Source organism: Naegleria gruberi, assembly GCF_000004985.1.
Source record: "Naegleria gruberi genomic scaffold NAEGRscaffold_12, whole genome shotgun sequence".
Lineage (NCBI taxonomy): Eukaryota > Heterolobosea > Eutetramitea > Acrasida > Naegleriidae > Naegleria > Naegleria gruberi.
This window is the reverse complement of record NW_003163315.1, coordinates 976-19,916: the sequence shown is the minus strand read 5'-3', so window position 1 is coordinate 19,916 and position 18,941 is coordinate 976. Positions and strand designations below refer to the sequence as shown.

The window sequence follows — 18,941 nt, the reverse complement described above, 5'->3', positions numbered from 1 at the left end:
TGAACTTTGAAAAACTATTTGGTAAATTTCAACTTGTTAAACATTAGTTTTGTTTATTGAAAGTCCTAAACACTTGTCATTACATTTGCTTGCTTTTCTTGAATATGCTTCAAAAAGTTGCTGATAACAGGCTTTAAAGCAATTTCAATAATTTCACAAGCTCTTTCAAATGTGTTGGCATTCAAATTTTCATCACTAATACATGAGGCAAGTACCCTCTTGTAGAAACCAATATTAATGTGATATTGTTCCTTTTCATTCAAAAAGGTGGCAACAACTTGCTCTGCCATTTCCTTTCTTGCCTCAGGAGTTACTGAAATAATCTTATAGTGGAGGTAGATACATTGTAAGAAGAGTAATTCATTCAATGCCTTAACCTTGGCTTCTTCAGAATAATTTTGATTGACATATAAACGAAGTTGATCAAAGAAATCTGTTTGAGGTTTGATCATAGCCTCTTCAATACCATACAACTTGTTGAAACTGAGAGAACGTTTTCTTGATCTATCAATTTCAATACCACCACTCTTGAGCATTCTGGCTGATTTGTTTCCTGGAGTATTCTTTTGGAGAGCATTTCTTGCAACTGGTGAGTTGGTACGAAGTGGGGATGAGTATTGTTGTTGGCTGCTTGATTGTTGATCTTTAGTCTCCGACAAGATTAATAAAATTTCACTAATTGATTTTCCAGATAATCTTTCAAGAATTTCTGATGTGAAACTTTCCAAATTTTCAGATGTAATCTTCTTTTCATGTTCAGTCACTTGTTCAATATAATCCAAAATATTCTTTTCTGATTTGTCTTTTGGCTCTTGGCTTTCAGCAGCAGGTGGAGGAACATCCTTTTCTTTGAGAATTTCTTTCAAAATCTTGATAGGATTCTTCTTGGTAGTATCAATTTCTGGTAATTCTTCCTTAACTGGCTCTATTGGTTCGATTGTTGCTTCGGTGACTTGTTCAACTTCAGGCAATTGAGTAGTTTCTTGGACAGATTCAGTTACAATTGGTTCAACATTTGCAACTTCTTCCTTTGTGACTTCATCAACAATGACCACTGCTGGCTCTTCATGTGGGGTGGTAATTTCTTCATCAGATACTCTTGTTTCCTCTGGAACCTCTTCTGTAGAAACTTCCTCAGCAACAGGTTGTTGAACTTGTTCTGTTTCAACTATTGCTGGCTCCACAATTTCCAAATCTTCATTGATATCCTCTGCTTGTTCTATTAGCTTTTCCTCTTCTTGTTGTGGAACTGAATCTTGAACAGGTTCATTGGTACTTTCCTCCACATTATCTTGCTTTTCAGTTCCATCAATAATCATGGTATCCTCCAACACTGGTGGGATGATGGCTTCATCAACCTTACCCTCGCTCATATTCAGTTCATCTCTCAATTGGACTTTCTCCACAAAGGACATATCATGATCTTGTTTTGGAATTAGTGGAGATATTGGAGAAATGCCAGGAGAATCCAAAACGACAATACATCCTGGTGTAATGCATTGTTGTTCTGCCTCCTTACTAGTTGAATTATCAGACGAGTGCTCCATACCAGAACTTGATGTCTTGGCTTCCTCATTGGCAGAAGTTTCTTTTGCTTCTTCCACAGCTGGTTGATTAGCTTTGTGTGGTGAAAAATAGGAATCAAGACCTGAACTACTGGAAGTGGTATCACTTGCTGTAGGCGAAGCATGCATTGAAGATAGCTCATTAACAGGATTTTCTTTTGGAGTGGCAACACCTTCAACTGCTTTGAGATTCAATTTAGGAATGTTTGGCTTTTCCTTTTGTGAAAATAGCATAGGTATTCTTACATTATTTTGCACAGTTACCATACGTTTTGTTTGTAATGGTTGATCTTCTTTTTCTGCCTCATCAGTTTTTCTGAATGTTGCAATACCCATGTCAATAGTAACCTTAACTTCAATCAAAAATGCAATAATGGAAGCCAAAACAATTCTAAAAACAATCAAGTCCCAAGCAACACCTAGAATAGTGGCATACAGCCAGTCCAAAATATTCATATTCCACTGATTGGAAACAAAAACTCCAGCACTAGCAATAATAGAAATTACCAAACAAACAAACGCAAACACGCAGCTATAACCATAGGCACAAACTTTCCAAATAGCTTGCTTCCTACAAAATAATAATGTAATTGGTATTTGATTGATAACAGAGCAGCCAAACGAAATGAGTGATGGTATTACGAATATCCAATTTTTTGAAATAGTGCTCACTGACAATAAAATAACGTTAACAGTACTAGTGGTAATGAAAATATCCATTAGGATAATTAAACGATCCAATCTCTTAATATGAATACTCTTGAAATACTTCTTTGGAAAAACAATACCAAGAACAGGGTGAAACTCTTTGAGACATTCAAAAATTTTCAGACCAAATGAAAGATCCTTGTATCGTTTCTTCACCTTTGGTTCTTTTTCTTCTTTCTTTTCTGTCTCTTCTATTGTTGTTTCTGGTTCTTTTGGTTTTTCTATTTGGGCATTGACTGGGAAGAATTCTGCTGGAAGGAATAAATCTCCTGACTCAGCAGAGTCAACATTCTTCAAAACATGAATAAAAGCTTGAACAACACCAGAAAAAACCAAAGTGATTAGAATAACACCACCAGTTACAGAGGAAATGACAATAAGTGGAACCATATCGAATGCTGCTGTTTGAATTTGAGTATTATTTGAGCTAGTTGTGAGAGTAGTAGAAAGCACAGCAAAGGTTGTTGTATGATTACATTCACAATAGAAATAACTTTGTGTAGCTTGTTTTAAAACGCAACCAGTGTTGGACCATGCATTGGTAGAATCGCTCCAAAATACACACTTGGAGCTGTCACGAGATGAATTTGACAAGGAAGAATAGGTGATTGGAAGTTTAAGAGTAATTGGTTGACTCAGATCTTTCAACTCTATTTTCTTATCAGTGTTTGGATCCAAAAGCTGGAATTGAACCTTTCTACTAGAAATAATTGTACTATTGACAGCATCTGTGACATTGTTTTGAGGTGAAAGTTGAAGTGACAAGACCACTGAGCTGCTTGATGTCAAACTACCAAGAAGAGATGAAAGAGGTGGCACCTGCACAGTAACATCTCCATTCAAAGAGAGTGAGTATAATGTTGTTGATTGAAATGAAGATAAATCCAATTTGGTAATGAGTGAGCTTGATGATTTAAATGTTGAAGTGGAGCTACTGGAGAGGAATATCTTGGAGACTGCATAAATAGTACTAGTTATAGTATTACTATTGATGGAAACGTAGGTACCATTGATTGGAACTGTAGTATAATCTTGAGCAATATAACTGGAAGCTGTTTGTAGCATGTCCATCAAGAGACTGACATAGGTTTCACCTCCTTCACTGGAGAATTTTTGGAATAGCACACCATTTTGCAATGTGCCTTGTCCATTCATTGAATTGAAAACGAGTTGATTCAATTGATAAAATATAGATGTAACAATATTGGAACTAATACTCTGAGAGAGAGTTGTACTAGCAAATGTTGTAGTGAGACCTGAAATTGATACATATTTTCCAATTATTTCAATACAATTCAAATTTTGTTCCAATGGAGAATAGTTTGAAGAAGAAGGACAAATTCTCGATAGATAAGATCCTAAACCAGAGGCCAGTGTTGAATAGTCTACATTCATTGAATTGGATTCTTCTGCAGAAGATTTAAAGTTCATAATTAATGATGCAGCCACAACAATGTGAGAAGGAAGCAAGGTTCTATCGTTTTCGTACAGAGTTGATGTCGTGTCTAAAACACTACTTGTTAATTTGACAATATTGGACGATGAAAAGTAATCCAAAATAGTGGAAGGATTTGAAGAAGTGGTAAGAGAGTACGTTTCCTGTGCAATACCATCTGTTACCACAAAAGAGAGCTTGATATTATCGTAGAGAGTGATTTTCCTGAGTGGCATTCTAAGGAATGCAATTGCATCCGTACTGGTTTGCAATAGCGATTGAAGGCAAACAGGTCTTCCATTGGTCAAGCTGATTTTGCCAAAATTTGTGGTTTCTGCAAAGATTTCAGTCATGCAAAGTGGACCTCTGCTTGATTCTCCAATATAGCCAGATACTTGAACTCTTGTTTGAAATGCAAGAGCAGAACTGGTCACAATATTGAATTTTGGCTTGGTAATATTGTTTGCTGTGAAAAATGTATAGCTCATTGATGTGTATCTCTGAACATTACCCAGAAAGTAAATTTCACACTTGGCCACATACTTGCTATTTGGAGAGAGGGAATCAAGTGTAAGGTTTTGCTTGAGGTATGGTGAACCATTAACTTCCCAATAAAACACCACTCTGACAGTATTGTTGTAATTGACAAAATTTGGAGTGAGTGTAATTGGAAGATTGGGTGGATGATATTGTTGCATGGTAGTGTTGGATGTAATTGTTTGGAAGATTGGAACTGAATCATTGACACGTATGCTATGTATAAGAATTTCAAACTTTTCCGATTCGACATAGTAGAAGGATGAGTACTTGTAAGTAATTGTTATTATTCGATAATGTTCTAAATGTTTCAAAGTTGGAACAATTCTTCACTGAACCAGAAATCAAAGTGTAGGTACAAGTCCACGAGCATTGTCCATTGGATTTTACCATCTTACTCACTGCTGAATCATAATATTCAATTTTTGGTGTTATTTTCGACATGGAAACATTCAATACTTGATTTGTTTTCAGATCTGTTATCAAGGTCAGGTCCTGATTCTCTCCCACAATAGTTGCAAGTACACCCAACAAGTACAAATTGAATGGTATTGTCTTTTTGTATTGGGCAATGATGATTCCATAATCTCCTCGTGATGTGACCTCCACATAAATATTCCAAGAAGAAACAGGTGATGATATTGATCCAACAATATTCTGATAATAAGTTACTGTTTTCAAAAGATCCAAATCATATTCTCCAATATAAACTGTTGGTGTAGTTCCAGATGCTAAAGTAATATCATTTGTAGAGTTGTAAACTTTCCAACTATATTCAAATGTTGTTCCTGATGTTACTTGGTTAGTCAAAATGATAGGAATATACAGAGGCGTATTGGCATATAAATTCACCACCGAAGGTAATGAAAATGTTGGTACAACACTAGCCTGTGAAGTGGAAACACTTCTAAGTTGTTGTTTTAAAACTTTTTCTCCTCTTCCTTGATGATTCTTCTTTCGTTCATCATGATGGTAAAGTCTATTCTTTCCTTTCCTTCCCACTCGCAGAATATTATTGTTATTTAAATCATCGTGATGATGCTGATGAAACTTTTCCAGCCTATGCAAAGCCTTCGTATCATGTTCTTGTTTTGTTTTTTCGGTTGTGTAAGTTGAAAAGGCGGGAGTTATTATCATTAAAAGTACAACAACAAGCAACGCAAAGCCAAACCTTTTCAACACACTCTGCAGAGTTACATGGTGATGATGATGATTGGAAGGAATTGTTTTCCTATTAAAATTGATGGTGAATAATGATGATAACATCATGAAAGATTGGATAATGAAAATTGATGAAGAAATCTTTGAGTTAGTGTAGAGTGCACTTGTTGGTGGTTGTTGACTTGTTTGCGTTTGGAAGACAACCAAGAATTGGTTCACTTGTGGTGGAAGAAACCTCTTTTGAAGTGGTTCAAAGAGAAGATTGTTGACTTTTTTTAACGTTAATATTTTTGAGCTTTTCTGTCAGGTGTCGAAACACTGAAACGAACTGTTTTGGACTAAAGCATACAAAAATTGTTAATTTGTTTTATTACAGTAAATTGAGTTAAATTTAATTAATTATTTATATTTGAATAAAGAACTGTGAATCTTTCTCGAATCTAATTCACAAAAGGTTTTCTCTTCCTCAAGCTTTTAAATTATTTAAAATAAAAAATCGAAAGATAGCTTTATTGGATACAATTGTTTGAACAAAATTAAATCTTGATGTTTAATTTGTCTTGTAGAACTGAATATTTTGTTTCAAATAATTCGAATTTTCCATCATTTTGAGGAAGACAAATAATTTAGTGTTCAACATCAAAAAAAAAGCCTTCACTCGCTCTCGCTTTATATTTCAGGTTTGCAAATACTTCAATTCCGATCAAAAAAAGAAGAATTTATCATATATATTTCTTCACATCAATAACACGACAAGAACTCTAGTTGTGAAATCTGATAATCCAGCAAATCTACTCTCCAAGCATCCTATCAACACGTTTTAATTATAGAACAAGAAATCAAATAATTATTTTGAAAAAATGTTTGCAAATTCAGAGATGAACAACAGCAATAATCGAACAGGAGGAGTCAATAGTAATAATAATAATAATACAAATCAAAGATTCGGAACCTCATCATTTAATTCTATCAATTCTTCTTCTGGGAATCGATCAACAAGTAGTAATTGGCAAGCCAATCAAACAACACCTACCAACAATAGAAATTATTCGACAACAAATCAACAAAATAATAGCTCAACGGAGGGATTGTTTACTTCTGTATTTACCCAGACAGCAAATATTGGAACTATAGATCCGAGTGGAGATGAAAATCAACTCAACCGACAATTTGTTCAATCAGCCAATTTAATTGCTCAATTCTATACGAGTTCTCTTCTAGCCTACAGAAAATCCTATCAACAAGGAGTCAAGAAATCATTCAGAAGACTCTCCTCACTATTATTGCAATACTCTAACCAACAACAAACACAAAATGCACAAATTCCCATCAATTTAGTATTGACCATGATGAATCAAGTACTTCAGGAAGAGTTGGCTGCCAATACTACTAACACTACCAATAACAATACAAATAATGCTAATAATAATAATAGTAATAATAGTAATAATCATGCAACAACAACTATGAATTCCGAGCCAATGTCTTCATCAATAATGAATAATGGAGAAAATTCACCTCCTAATAGAGCCTCCACTACCTCTCCAATGTCTTCACTCTCTGTACATAATTCCATATCTTCGAATGGTAACTCACCACAACAGACGAATAAGAATGATGATGCCATGCCTTCCTCTCCAATCAATAATGTAACCATGTTGAATTCCGATTCACCATTGACTTCCAATAATAACAATAATAATAACTGTACAATTGCAACTATGAGTAATGAATCACAACAAAGTATTGAATCCTCAAATCTTTCTTCATCAAACTCATTATTGAATAATAATATTAACACATCACAAGGAATTGCTCCTCTCATGAATAATAATAATAATACGACAATATCAAATCAGCAACAACAAGTACCTCCAAATCCATTTGCTTTCCCATTTCAATTTAATCCCCTCTCCAATTTACCAAATACAACAATTAGTGGTCCATTTGATTTTTCTTCACTTCCAACAGATTATTCGTTTGCAAATGCACTTTTATCTGGAAGTGTAACAACTCAACAATTATCCTACCCTAATCATCCTCATTCATACAACTCTACAAATAGTACTACAAGATCCTCAAATCATCATCACCATCAACACAGCCAACATCACAAGGGATCTTGTACCTCTCACCAGAGAAGTAGTTTTTACAATGGATCTTTCTCTCAAAATTCCCTCAAAAGGGATTTTCACATGCTTAATGTGCCTAATAATTGTGATGAGGATGAGGATGATGAAGCTCCACGATTCCTTTTCAGATCTATCAATACCACAATGAATGGAACATCATCTTCCAACACTATTCATAATAATATCAGCACCAATGCCAATAGTGCAACAAGTTTCGGTGCAAATATGATTAATGGTAACAATTCTTTCCCTAGTGAAAATACAAGTTTGTCTCCCTCTCTATTTTCAGATCACATCCCATCATCCGGTCAAAATACTGGCGACTTCTCTGAATTGAGTCCACTCACGCAGATATTCAAAAAGAACCGTATTTAGTTTGAAAGTTTCTAATGGAAATTCGAATACGAATTGAGGAAAATACGAGTCGTCCTTTAACATGGTTCTCTTATCTCAACATTTGGAAAATTGCCTTGGAAATTTGGTCATAACACCTCACACTGACTATGGAAGGTCCATAGTTTCTCTCTCTCTGAGAATCTTTCTCAACATAATACTTAGTGACACAGGTGCCCATCTTTATAAAAACGATTCCATACGATAATGATATTATCATTCACTTGATATCAATTCTCAATGTAATATTCAATGATAATATCATTATCTTCGCATTAATTATTCAATTTGAATTGATAAATAAATGTTTGAATATTCCCTCCAAACTTTGGAAGAAAAATTCCCCGAAACTCAATTCCCGAAATTGTGCAAACAGACCGAACTACTATGGCATAAAGGCTATTTTTTCCAAGCCTTGGTTGTTTTATCAATTTAAAAAAAACAACGAATTGGTCCAATAAGAACGACCTTCATAAGTCTACACTTAAATTCTCATAGTAGCCGAATATTGAATGTATTCCGATTAGAATCAAAAACAAACTCTACAATTTCAAAGTATTATTCAACAACATCATGTCTGCCAACAATATCCTTAAAAAAAAGTCAGTGATTTATGATAAGGATGCTGGAGGTGTTTATAAGAAAAAGTTGAGAAAGATCTTTACTAGTACTGACCCTGAAATGAATCCTCATAATGCTAATACTCATCATTTTGATTCGTCTAATAATATTGGTGCTTCTGATTCATTTTCAGCTCTCTTGATGGATGCAACAACTACAAACACTGCTAATAATGCAACATCATCTACAAACCACCATCAAAATACAAACTCTAATGGACATGCATCATCGAATGGACATTCAGAATCTGCTGGTTCTCATCATGATATTACAGTGAAACCATTCTATAATATTGGTGATATTGTCATGTTCAGAGAAAGATCTCAAACAGTTGATCAAATTGGTTTTGTATATCACAAGAAGGCTTCTTCATTACATGAGAAGGAACGTATTCCTAAATGTGTTGTCTACATGCTCAGTGATGAAAAGTATTGGGTATTGGAATGGTTACTCATGAAGGAAAATAACATTGAAGCTGGTGAAAGAACATTTGAATCGAGTGAGAAATCATCTCCTCCTCCACTAAATGCACCTTCTACTACATCTAATCTTGGTGCCACTGGTAATAATAGCCATAATAGTCATAATGGTCATAATAACATTGTTAATAATAACATGACTTCATCAAAGAGTAATAACAATTTAAATCTCTTAAATAACCTAATGGGTAGTTCTAACAATAATAATAATATGGAAATTCCTACGAATGGCACCAATCCAGCACAAAACGGTTCGCTTAATAACTCTTTAATGACTTCTAGATTTGGCCATCACCACACACAAAACGGAAATGTTCCTAACGGATTTTTAAATAACACAAATGGACATTATCATGGCATTACCAAATCTACGAAAACCTCCTCAAGTAGCATTCAATTGTCTCAACACCTTACCTCATTACTTTCTTCCCTTGATTCCAAATTCTCAAATCCTTCTGCTGCATCCTTAACATTTGATAATGAAGCCACCATGATGGATGATGAAGACAATTCGGAAAAGAATCCCTTCTCCTCCTCATCCAATCAAATACCTCAAACTTTGCAATCTGAACCATCAAACAAATTATCTTCCAGAACACAAAACGCATTCCATACTTCCTCCGCTTCTGCTACCAATAACAACACCTCACCACCTCACCATCAAAATAATTCAGTTGCTGCAGTAATGTCAGCAGAAGTGAAAGAATTACTCCTAAGCCACCCTTTTTTGAGTCAAAAAAACGTCTCTACATCAAATCAAAGCCAACAGCTCTCCTCAGCAACCACCACAACTACTTCCTCTAACCGTAACGCCAATAATTCAAGTTCGGCCACCTCTTCTCAACCAAATTTAACTCGTGCATCGTCTTCGTCAAATATTAATAGTAATAGTGTTAATAACAATAATAATAACAACAATAACAATACAACAACAACGATGGAAAAATTGGCTCAACAATCACAATTTAATTTGTTTGGTAATGGTTCTGCAAATATTGGTGGTGGTAATGATGGAGGTTCCATGATGGGCTCGGGTGCTAATGGTCTTCATCATTCGATGAATTCCATGAGGAGAATACCTAGCAATGGTAACATTGGTCTCGGCAATAATATGGGAAATATGAATCAATTGTTTGCTAGTGATGTTAACGATGCAAATTCACAACTTAAAAAGCAAATTGTCTTGAATCATATTCAACAACGACAACAATTAGTGAATCAACAATTGATGGAATTGTTGAACCAACAAAATAGAAGACCAATGAGTAGCTTTCCTATTCCTTCCTCCAAGTATGATCTCAACCTTCTCAATATTGCCAACAATTATCAATACAATATCACACCATCATATGGTCCATACTCCCAACCAGCCATTGTTTCCTTCAATCATAATTTTGAACTGAGGCCAACAGATATGCTCCAATTCCTCATCATTCAAGTTAAGGATGGACAAAATTTGAAAGCATTCTGTGTTAATCCAGTTATTTCCTATGACAATGATACTCTTGTTGCCCTCAATGATCTCAGCAATAGAGTAACTCTTGTTGGTGCCAATGGAAATATTCCAAATCTTGATGAAGAATTATCCAAGTTTGTTCACTCCAGTCCTCTATTGGTTACTCTTCCACCACAAGAAGAACCAAGTAATGTTCTCATAGTTTTGATGAAGAACTTTATTCCGATTACCTCTCCTCTTCTCTTTGAATATACACCATAGACTGTCAAGCAGCATGTCTCTTGAGAATATTAAAAGACATGGTTAGTACGACCACTGCAATTTTCACCATAACAATGCTATCAACAGCTTCGTTCACTAGGATCACACATCTTTTTAGGGAATTATTTCAATATCTAAAAAGAATTGTAAATAAATTTTCGTTCATCGATATTTATTTTCAATCTTTTACAAAAACTTATATGCAATTGAGTCAATTGAGTTGGTGTAAGCCTTCAATTCAATTGTTGAAGCCAAGTTATCCAATCACAATACGAGAACTTTTCCTTTTCAAGAATTTAGATATCCAATCATCTGCACAATCCTACATCTTTATATTAACAAAACCACTTATTAACTGATTGAATAATAATATTATTTAATATCTTAAAAAGAAAATGAAAGCAACCACACTTTTACTGTCCTGCCTTCTTGTCCTTCTTTTCATTTCCACCTGTTGGTGTGCTAATTCAGCAGAAACTGAATTGACTGCTCCCAAACTAGCTACCATTCAATTACGAGTCAATCCACTTTCTGATTCTCTTTCACTTTGCACTGGTTTAGTGCTCTCACCAAATTTGATTCTCGCTCGTGCCAACTGTCTTGTAATTCTCTCTCAAAACTTTGGTTTCAATCCACTTTTAAAGGAATCCTCAGTGATTGTCCCACCCATGATTCATTCATCCCTACTCTCAGTTCAAGTTGAATTGGGAAAAACAAGAAAAGTCCAACACGTCGAATTACACGATCGTTTCAATCTTTTCACATTAGAAAGCAATTTGGCATTGCTCATGTTATCAACTGGAAGTGAAGAGCAAGTTGGAAATGAAAGTAGTCAACAGATAATTCGCAGGGAATTACAAAATGTTATGCAAGATTTGGAAAAGAAGAGAGCTGAAGAGTTTGATGCAAATTTGATTTTACTTTCGAATAGGGAACAATTGAAAAGCTCTGATTGTTTGAAAGATCACGTAACTCAGTGGCGAAGAACCATTTGTAAGCAAGTTACCTATTCTGGAGAAGCTGATTCCTTAGACGATTCAATTCTAGTATTCGAAAGAAAGAAGGAATTAATTCCTGTAGGCATTCAATCTTTCCATGAATCTGATCAACATGAACACAAGTTATATTTCACAGATATTGGAGTAGAAACTCGTGAATGGTTTGCCAGAATTGACAAGAAGCTATTGCTAAGAGGAGAAATCTTAAAAGAAACTCCATTCGAAACTTACCAATTTTCTCCAATTTCTAATGTTGTAAATGATCAAAGACAATCGATCATGTCTGATATTCAACAAAGACTTGCTGGAATTATCAATCAGGGTCCAACACCACAACTAGAAAAAACTCCTTACGCTTCTAATACTATTTACGAAACAGAGAATAATCTAAAGGAAATCTCTAAACAGCTCCATTCGAAACTAGTTAATACTATTCTAGGTCTTTAAATAAATCAAAAAACAAACTTCATTTCAGATTACGCAACTTTCAAGATTTCAAAGTTTCGTATTAGAAATTGTACTTTTTGCTATCGAATATGAAAAACCCTTTTCGTCATTCCTCGTTCCATTTTAGGAATGCCATCAAAATATTTTTGGACAATTCATTGTTTTAGCTTTACAAATGACAAATATTCTTTTCAACTTAAAACCTAATCCATTCTCTGGTTCAGTTTCAATATCAAAATCAAAAAAATGAATCGTTTCATTTCGTATTTGTTTCTTCTGGCTATTCTATTTGTTTTTTACAAGCCAGTTCAATGTCAAACCATAGCAGTGATCAACAACTCATTGCAAGTTTATAATGGCGACAATGTTACCATTACCACAACCAATTTACAGTCAACTGTCAATGGAATTGTTGAACCTCGTGTCATTTACACAGTTACTTCAGTCACCAATGCTCGTTTCCTCCGTTATAACACTACCTTCGGTTTCTATCTCGATACCAACACTTTCACAGTTGCCGATGTCACTAACGGACTTGTTTTATTCTCCCATTTTGGTAATCAAGAACTCCCAACTTTTACCTTAAATGTCTATGATCCATTATTCAATATTAGTACAACCGCCATTGGAAATATTGTTTTCACAGCCTTCAGAAGAGGAACCATTGGTGCTCCACGTCCAGGTTTCTTTGCCAGTGTCGATCCAAGTACCTTAATTGTCACACTCCGTATCAGAATGTATTTAAGAGTTTTCACAACTCCGGAAGTCAAATTCAACATTGGACTTTCTGCAGTGACAGCTTGTCAACAAACTGATTTAATCAGAGATGGATTTGTCTATAATGCAGGAACTTCCACTTACTGGTATAGTGATTATGTCCTGTCATTGCCATTGTCAAGTTACTTGTCAAATCCAAATGTCCAACAAATTTCAACTGGAGGTGTCATTGATTTGGTTGCATTGATGTATGCTGAATATATGATTACTACTTATTCACCATTGCCATCCACTTCAACAGGAGGTGATGTTTACGTTGCTCCACCAATTTCTGGAACTTGTTACAAAGTCATTTATCAACAACGTTATATTTTGACATTGGTTCTTCAAGTGACACGTGTCAGTTTTAATACTACTGATGGATCTAGTTCTGGAGGTAATAACTGTACTGCTTTTATTCAACCAAAGAGAATTTTCGTTAATGATTTGGGTAAATTGGAAATTAGAATGATTGTTTGGACACTTTTGGCACCACCTGTCACATCATGGACAGTTACTGGACCATATTTCTTTAATGTTACTGATGCTATATTCACTGGTACTTCAAATGGTTATTATCAATATACAATTGTAATGCAGTCAAATGTCATTAATGGTCCAATTGACTTTTATGGTGATTACGTACTGACCTACTTATCACCTGATGGAACTGGTTGTACAATTTCATATTCTTTACAATATGTGGTTCCTTACCCTCCTATTACTCAAGTTTTACAATATAATACCACAGCTCAAACTTATGGAAATGCTGCCTTGACAGTTGCTCAAACTCAATTCGCGGCAACTGACACTATCTATGTCAGAGTTGATGTTCCAGGTGCTCCTAGTGTTCCTTACATGACCATTTCCCCATACAATGTCATTATGTGTTGTTTCCTTGATTTCACAACCATTCCTGTCAATGTCGACTGTCGTAACGCTTCCAACTCTGATTTCAGTACTCAAATCTATATCAATGGAGTTCCTCAAAGCACTGGTGGTTTAAATGCTGCTACCCTTCCTCCTCCATCCACTTCCAGTTATGCTTTCCAATTCGATCTTCCCTTCGCAATCAGAGATGGTCTCGACAGAAGATGTTTCCTTACCATTGAATCTGCCTATTTACCTACAAATACTACCTCTGTTAGAAGTCTATTCAAGGAAGAAAATGTAGACACTAGAAGTTTGGCAGCTAATCCTGTAGCTAATGCAGTTGTTTCAAAGACTTATCGTTTGTTTGATATTGTTCCAAAGACAACTAAGGGAGGTGCTGGAACAAGTGGTGTTGTCAATGGAGCATTCTCAATTGTCAGAGGTGGAAATATGTGGATTCTTTCATTGACTCTATTGTTGATCAAGTTGTTCATCTTGTAGTCAATTTAAGTTTCACAATTTTCTTTTGGCTACCAATCACGAATTTCTGTAAATAAACAAATCATTCTCAATCAATATATGTTTTTATCTGTTTTTAATTATCAAATCTTTAAAATTCTGGACAGACAGACCTGATTGACTTGGATCAATCAAATTTCAAAATAACATGTTAAAAAAAATGATCAAACTCTCCAGTCGTCTCCCCAAAGGATTTCTCTCCACAACATTCAAAAAATCAACTTGCAAGGTTCCTCATCACCGATCATTAATTTCCACTTTAAGAAAAGAATTCACATCATCACCTACAAACGAACGCAAATTTCACAACAACTTGTTTTCACCTCTTCGTTCCTCCAACAATAATAATTTAGATAATTTCGGAGGTGATGAAAATGATGCTGAAAATAATGATAACAAGGTGAGGAACAAGAAAAGAATTGGAGAATTGAATGAACTGTTGGAATTTAATCCAAATTTCACAGATGCCTTGATTGAAAGATCAAAATGTTATGAAGGATTGAGTGAATGGAAACTTGCATGTGCTGATCTAGAGAAGGTTTTAGAGATTGAACCAAATAGAGATGATATGGTTTCACTTTTGGAACAATTGTATTGGTTTTATATACAAAAGGAGAATTACAATGTTCAATTGGCTAATAATTATTTGGAAAGAGCATTTGAAATTGTTTCGAATAATGCAGTTCAAGTGCCATTTTCATATTATAGTTCACTTTATTCCATGTGTTATGAATTGGAACAGTTTGAAAAGGCTATTTCTTATGCCACAAAGGGAATTAAATCAATTGAGTCAATTGGACCAATTGAAATTGGAAGTAAGGAAGCTGATGATTTGGCTTCATTGTTATGTAGAAGAGGAAGTGTATTGATTATAAAGTATAAAATGATTGAATGTGGAAGACAAGATTTCGAACGAGCTCTCTCATTAGCTTCCTCAAAATACGAATCTCTAGTTCTCATGTTAGATTCTTTCATATATTTAAAGAACCACGACCTAGTTATCGAGACGTACAATTTGGTGAAAGAGCTCGAAAAGAAGGAAACTAGAACGGATGAGAAAATTTTATCAGAATATCAAAAACTACACGAAATGATGAAAGAATACTATTTGAAAAGAAAGGAATACAAACAAGCAATGCAATGCATGAAGCAATATTATCAAAAAGATCCCATTTTAATGTTTCAAAATCATGGAATGTATAGATATTTATGCCTAATTGTTGGAGATTATGCAGAGTTTATAGATTGTACACGATTTTATATTACTACATTGGAATTATATGAAAAGAATGGTATTGAGATGATTGAAAACAATCCACCACCAACAGAATCACCAATCCAACGTATTTTGCAATATTCTGCCACTTGGTGTACTATATATTCATATGTCAATCGATTGGATGATGCCATTAAGGAATGTGAAAAATTGAAGGAATTACTAGAGAAGCCACAAAACACTTTTCCAAAAGAGCATTTACTTGGAATCTATTACATTATTCTCACTTATTCACATATGAAGAAGGGAAATGACCATCTCATAATGGAATTGGCAAAAGAAGCTAAAAAGTATTATCCTGCAGTTTTGAGATTTGTTGCAGAATATTATTTTCAAAATGGAAATTATCAAATGGCAAGACAATACTACTTGGAAAGCTACAATGAAACCAAAGATTTAGAGAATTTAAGTAACTTGGCTGATTGTTTCTTTGTAGAAAAAGATTATGAGAGCGGCATTAGAGAGTGTGAGAAAATTCTTGAAATTGATCCAAGTTTTTGTGTTGCCTATTTCAATATGGGAGCAGCTTATTGCCATTTAGGAGATTTAGAAAGAGCAAACCAATATTTTGAGAGAGGAATTAAGGAAGCAACGGAACAGAAAGATGCAAACAAGTACCCTCTTGTTGAAGCGTTGCGTAAAACCTATCCTCAATATTTTGAAAAGGAATAATCAAAATAAGTATGGATTAACACATAATGTCATAAATCTAATGTCGATTGATAATGACATATTTCAATTCGTCAAAAATCCAATCTTTGCTGTTTCTGCTAACAATCATCATGATGCTGATGGCAAAATTGCCTTTGACGAATCAACGATTTAAAAACAAATCAAGAAATGTTTTGAGGATTTAACAGGTTGCCTCAATCCCTTCCGATTAACAACATATCCTAGAATTTGTAGTTGTTATGATTTAAAATCTGCAAAGGGTAATCTGGGTGTTTTTGGTGCAGATCGTGGTTCTGGCTTCCTTGTCCAAACAAACTCGAAACTTTATTTGGGAATATTTCTTCGTGACATGCTTGCATAATACACTTTCGAATATTAATACAATAATGAAGTAGTGCAACTTTCTTTAAGAATGACGAAAGGAATATTTGGACAACATTATTGGTTTAATGTGTTCGTTCTAATGAAAGGAATAAAAAATGATCGTAATTCATTAAGCATCTTCGAAAAAGAAGAATTGATCAATTAGAGATCTCGCTTCTCCCAATTCAATTGCCTTTCCTTTCAATTCTGCAGCTCTTTCCTTATTGACCTCACAACCTAATCCAGCTTCATAAAGTAAGGAGAGTTCATAATAGCTATTGGAGCAACCTCCAATTTCACATGACTTTTCTAATAATTCGACAGCTCTCTTTTCATCTTTTCCCACACCAGTGCCTTTTAAGTACCATTTTGCCAACATGTCCATTGCAAAACTGTTGCCTTGCTCAATTGACAAATTCAATAGTTTTAAAGATTGTTCGTAATTTTCTGGGGATAATATTACAGCCAACTCATATTGTGCTCCAGAATGTCCTTGATTAGCTGCTTGTTCAAAATAATATTTAGCCTTTTCAGGATTCTTCTCAAAATTTCTAATACCCTCTTTGTGATACAGAGCTAGTTGATATTGAGCTATAACATGATTGTTACTAGCTGCCATAGAGTAATTTCGGTCTGATTCATCTAAATCTTTGAAAGTTGTTTTCAAAAGCTCTGCTAACCTAAACATGGCTTCTACCGATCCTGCATTGGCTGCTTCTTCAAATTTTCCTTTAGCCATATAATGGAAATATGATTCCTCTGTTTTGAACTTTTCCAAATATAATATTCCAATCTGTAGGGCTCCTTCTGGATTATTATAGGCTCTGTAATAGGCTTCAATTGCCTTTTTAATATCTTTTGGAACTACTCCTTCGACTCCCTTAGCATATATTGATCCTAGTAGCAATGCTGCATTCGTATCATAAGCTTTTTCCAATATTTCAATTGCTTTCAAAGCATCTTTTTGAATATATTCATTACCTTCCAAATACATGAGTGCCAGTTGATAGCTTGACTCACTTGGATGGTATTGGGATTGAAAGTATCTAATGGCTTTCTGCAAATTTTTTTCAAATCCAAAGCTACCATTCAAATATCTCATTCCCAACTCGTGTAAAGCTATATCTCCAAATGCAGTTGATTTCAGAAGCCATTTCTTTGATTTTGAATAATCTTGTTCTACATATTGTCCATTTTCATACATGAACGCAATATTTTTCATTGAATAAGCACATCCTTTTTCACCTGCTTGTGAAAAAAACTCAAAAGCTTGCTTATAATCTCCCTTTTTAAGATAAATCTCTGCAAGAGAAGCTGTAGCATTTTGATGTCCTTGTTTAACAGCTTTTTCATGCCAATATTTACTCTGCTCAATATCTTGCATGCTATACGCTACGCCCAGTTCATAGAATGAATCTACATCTCCCAACTCGGCTGCCATTTTATAATATTCCAAACTTTCTTCATTATTCCCTTCCATACTTAAAAAATATCCAATCGAATAAAGCCATACCACTTTCTTATGTGATTCAGCTTGATGAATGAACTCTTTCATGCCATCTACAGTAATTAGTGTATCTTCAAAATACAATTGTTTTAAAATATTCACCAATTCACTATTATGAATGGCAATAACCGAATTGATTGAAATAGGATTGCTTCCAATCAATAAATCTTTTAAATTTCTAAAATTTCCGTCATTACAACTTTCACATAGCATTTTAATATCAGAATCAGTCAATCCACAATTTTCCAAAGAGAGTAGAACTACATTACTTAAAAGTGGACTGTAAAATATAGAATGTAATGTTTCGGTTGTGAATTTTCTATCGGAAACTAAAAGTTCCAATGATTTTACTTTAAAAACAGCACTTCTCCACTCAGAAGCTACTTTTGACATTTTGTGGATGATATCCGAATGGGATACATATTTATAAATTTCCACAATAATTTCTTCTGGCAGTTGTGTGAAATGGCTCATCATGTAATTAGAGGTATTTTTTTTAATGTTCCCGAACAGTTGATGACCTTTAACAAGAACTTGTTGGAACATTTTTTACAATATTGTTTCCGCTTTTTCTTGGTTATTTGAACAACATTCTTCCAGGGGGGACCAATGTTGATGTCCGAGCGTTACTGAAAAAATAAAATAAAATAAATTATGGTTTAAAAAACTCAGCAACCACAGCTTATTTTTTAAAAATATTTATTACCGTTGTTTATAGAAAAGCTATTACTTGGCTCCTGTTCCTTTAATTTCGTTTGTTGATGTGTTTCAGGGACTGATCT

At 34.4% G+C, this 18,941-nt stretch overlaps 6 protein-coding genes across 6 annotated transcripts in view; 4 read left to right on the top strand and 2 right to left on the bottom strand.

Moving 5' to 3' along the window:
- Window positions 1–59: 59 nt before the first annotated feature.
- NAEGRDRAFT_57403 (uncharacterized protein) lies at window positions 60–5,511 on the bottom strand (the record flags this gene model as incomplete). Its single annotated transcript, XM_002679603.1, has 2 exons — window positions 60–4,546; window positions 4,644–5,511. The coding sequence occupies 2 exons, from the start codon at window positions 5,509–5,511 to the stop codon at window positions 66–68; spliced, it is 5,349 nt and encodes a 1,782-aa protein (XP_002679649.1). The 3' UTR covers window positions 60–65.
- Window positions 5,512–6,056: 545 nt separating this feature from the next.
- NAEGRDRAFT_57402 (uncharacterized protein) lies at window positions 6,057–7,913 on the top strand (the record flags this gene model as incomplete). The annotated part of the gene is made up of 1 exon (XM_002679733.1): window positions 6,057–7,913. Exon 1 carries the CDS (start codon window positions 6,267–6,269, stop codon window positions 7,911–7,913), a length of 1,647 nt encoding a protein of 548 aa, XP_002679779.1. The 5' UTR covers window positions 6,057–6,266.
- Window positions 7,914–8,377: 464 nt separating this feature from the next.
- On the top strand, window positions 8,378–10,916 carry NAEGRDRAFT_78922 (uncharacterized protein). Its single transcript, XM_002679732.1, has one exon. It carries the CDS (start codon window positions 8,505–8,507, stop codon window positions 10,746–10,748), a length of 2,244 nt encoding a protein of 747 aa, XP_002679778.1. The 5' UTR covers window positions 8,378–8,504; the 3' UTR covers window positions 10,749–10,916.
- Window positions 10,917–11,143: 227 nt separating this feature from the next.
- NAEGRDRAFT_64873 (uncharacterized protein) lies at window positions 11,144–12,193 on the top strand (the record flags this gene model as incomplete). Its single annotated transcript, XM_002679731.1, has 1 exon — window positions 11,144–12,193. One exon carries the CDS (start codon window positions 11,144–11,146, stop codon window positions 12,191–12,193), a length of 1,050 nt encoding a protein of 349 aa, XP_002679777.1.
- A 246-nt stretch (window positions 12,194–12,439) lies between these two features.
- On the top strand, window positions 12,440–16,289 carry NAEGRDRAFT_57400 (TPR repeat domain-containing protein; the record flags this gene model as incomplete). The annotated part of the gene is made up of 2 exons (XM_002679730.1): window positions 12,440–14,264; window positions 14,533–16,289. The coding sequence occupies 2 exons, from the start codon at window positions 12,440–12,442 to the stop codon at window positions 16,287–16,289; spliced, it is 3,582 nt and encodes a 1,193-aa protein (XP_002679776.1).
- A 472-nt stretch (window positions 16,290–16,761) lies between these two features.
- The window catches only part of NAEGRDRAFT_57399 (SEL1 repeat domain-containing protein), a 3,155-nt gene continuing 975 nt past the window's right edge, over window positions 16,762–18,941 (bottom strand). Inside the window, exon 2 of the mRNA XM_002679602.1 lies at window positions 16,762–18,608. Within this exon, the coding sequence (XP_002679648.1) occupies window positions 16,783–18,552 (1,770 nt within the window). The 5' untranslated portion in view covers window positions 18,553–18,608 and the 3' untranslated portion in view covers window positions 16,762–16,782. The remainder of the gene's footprint in view (window positions 18,609–18,941) is intronic.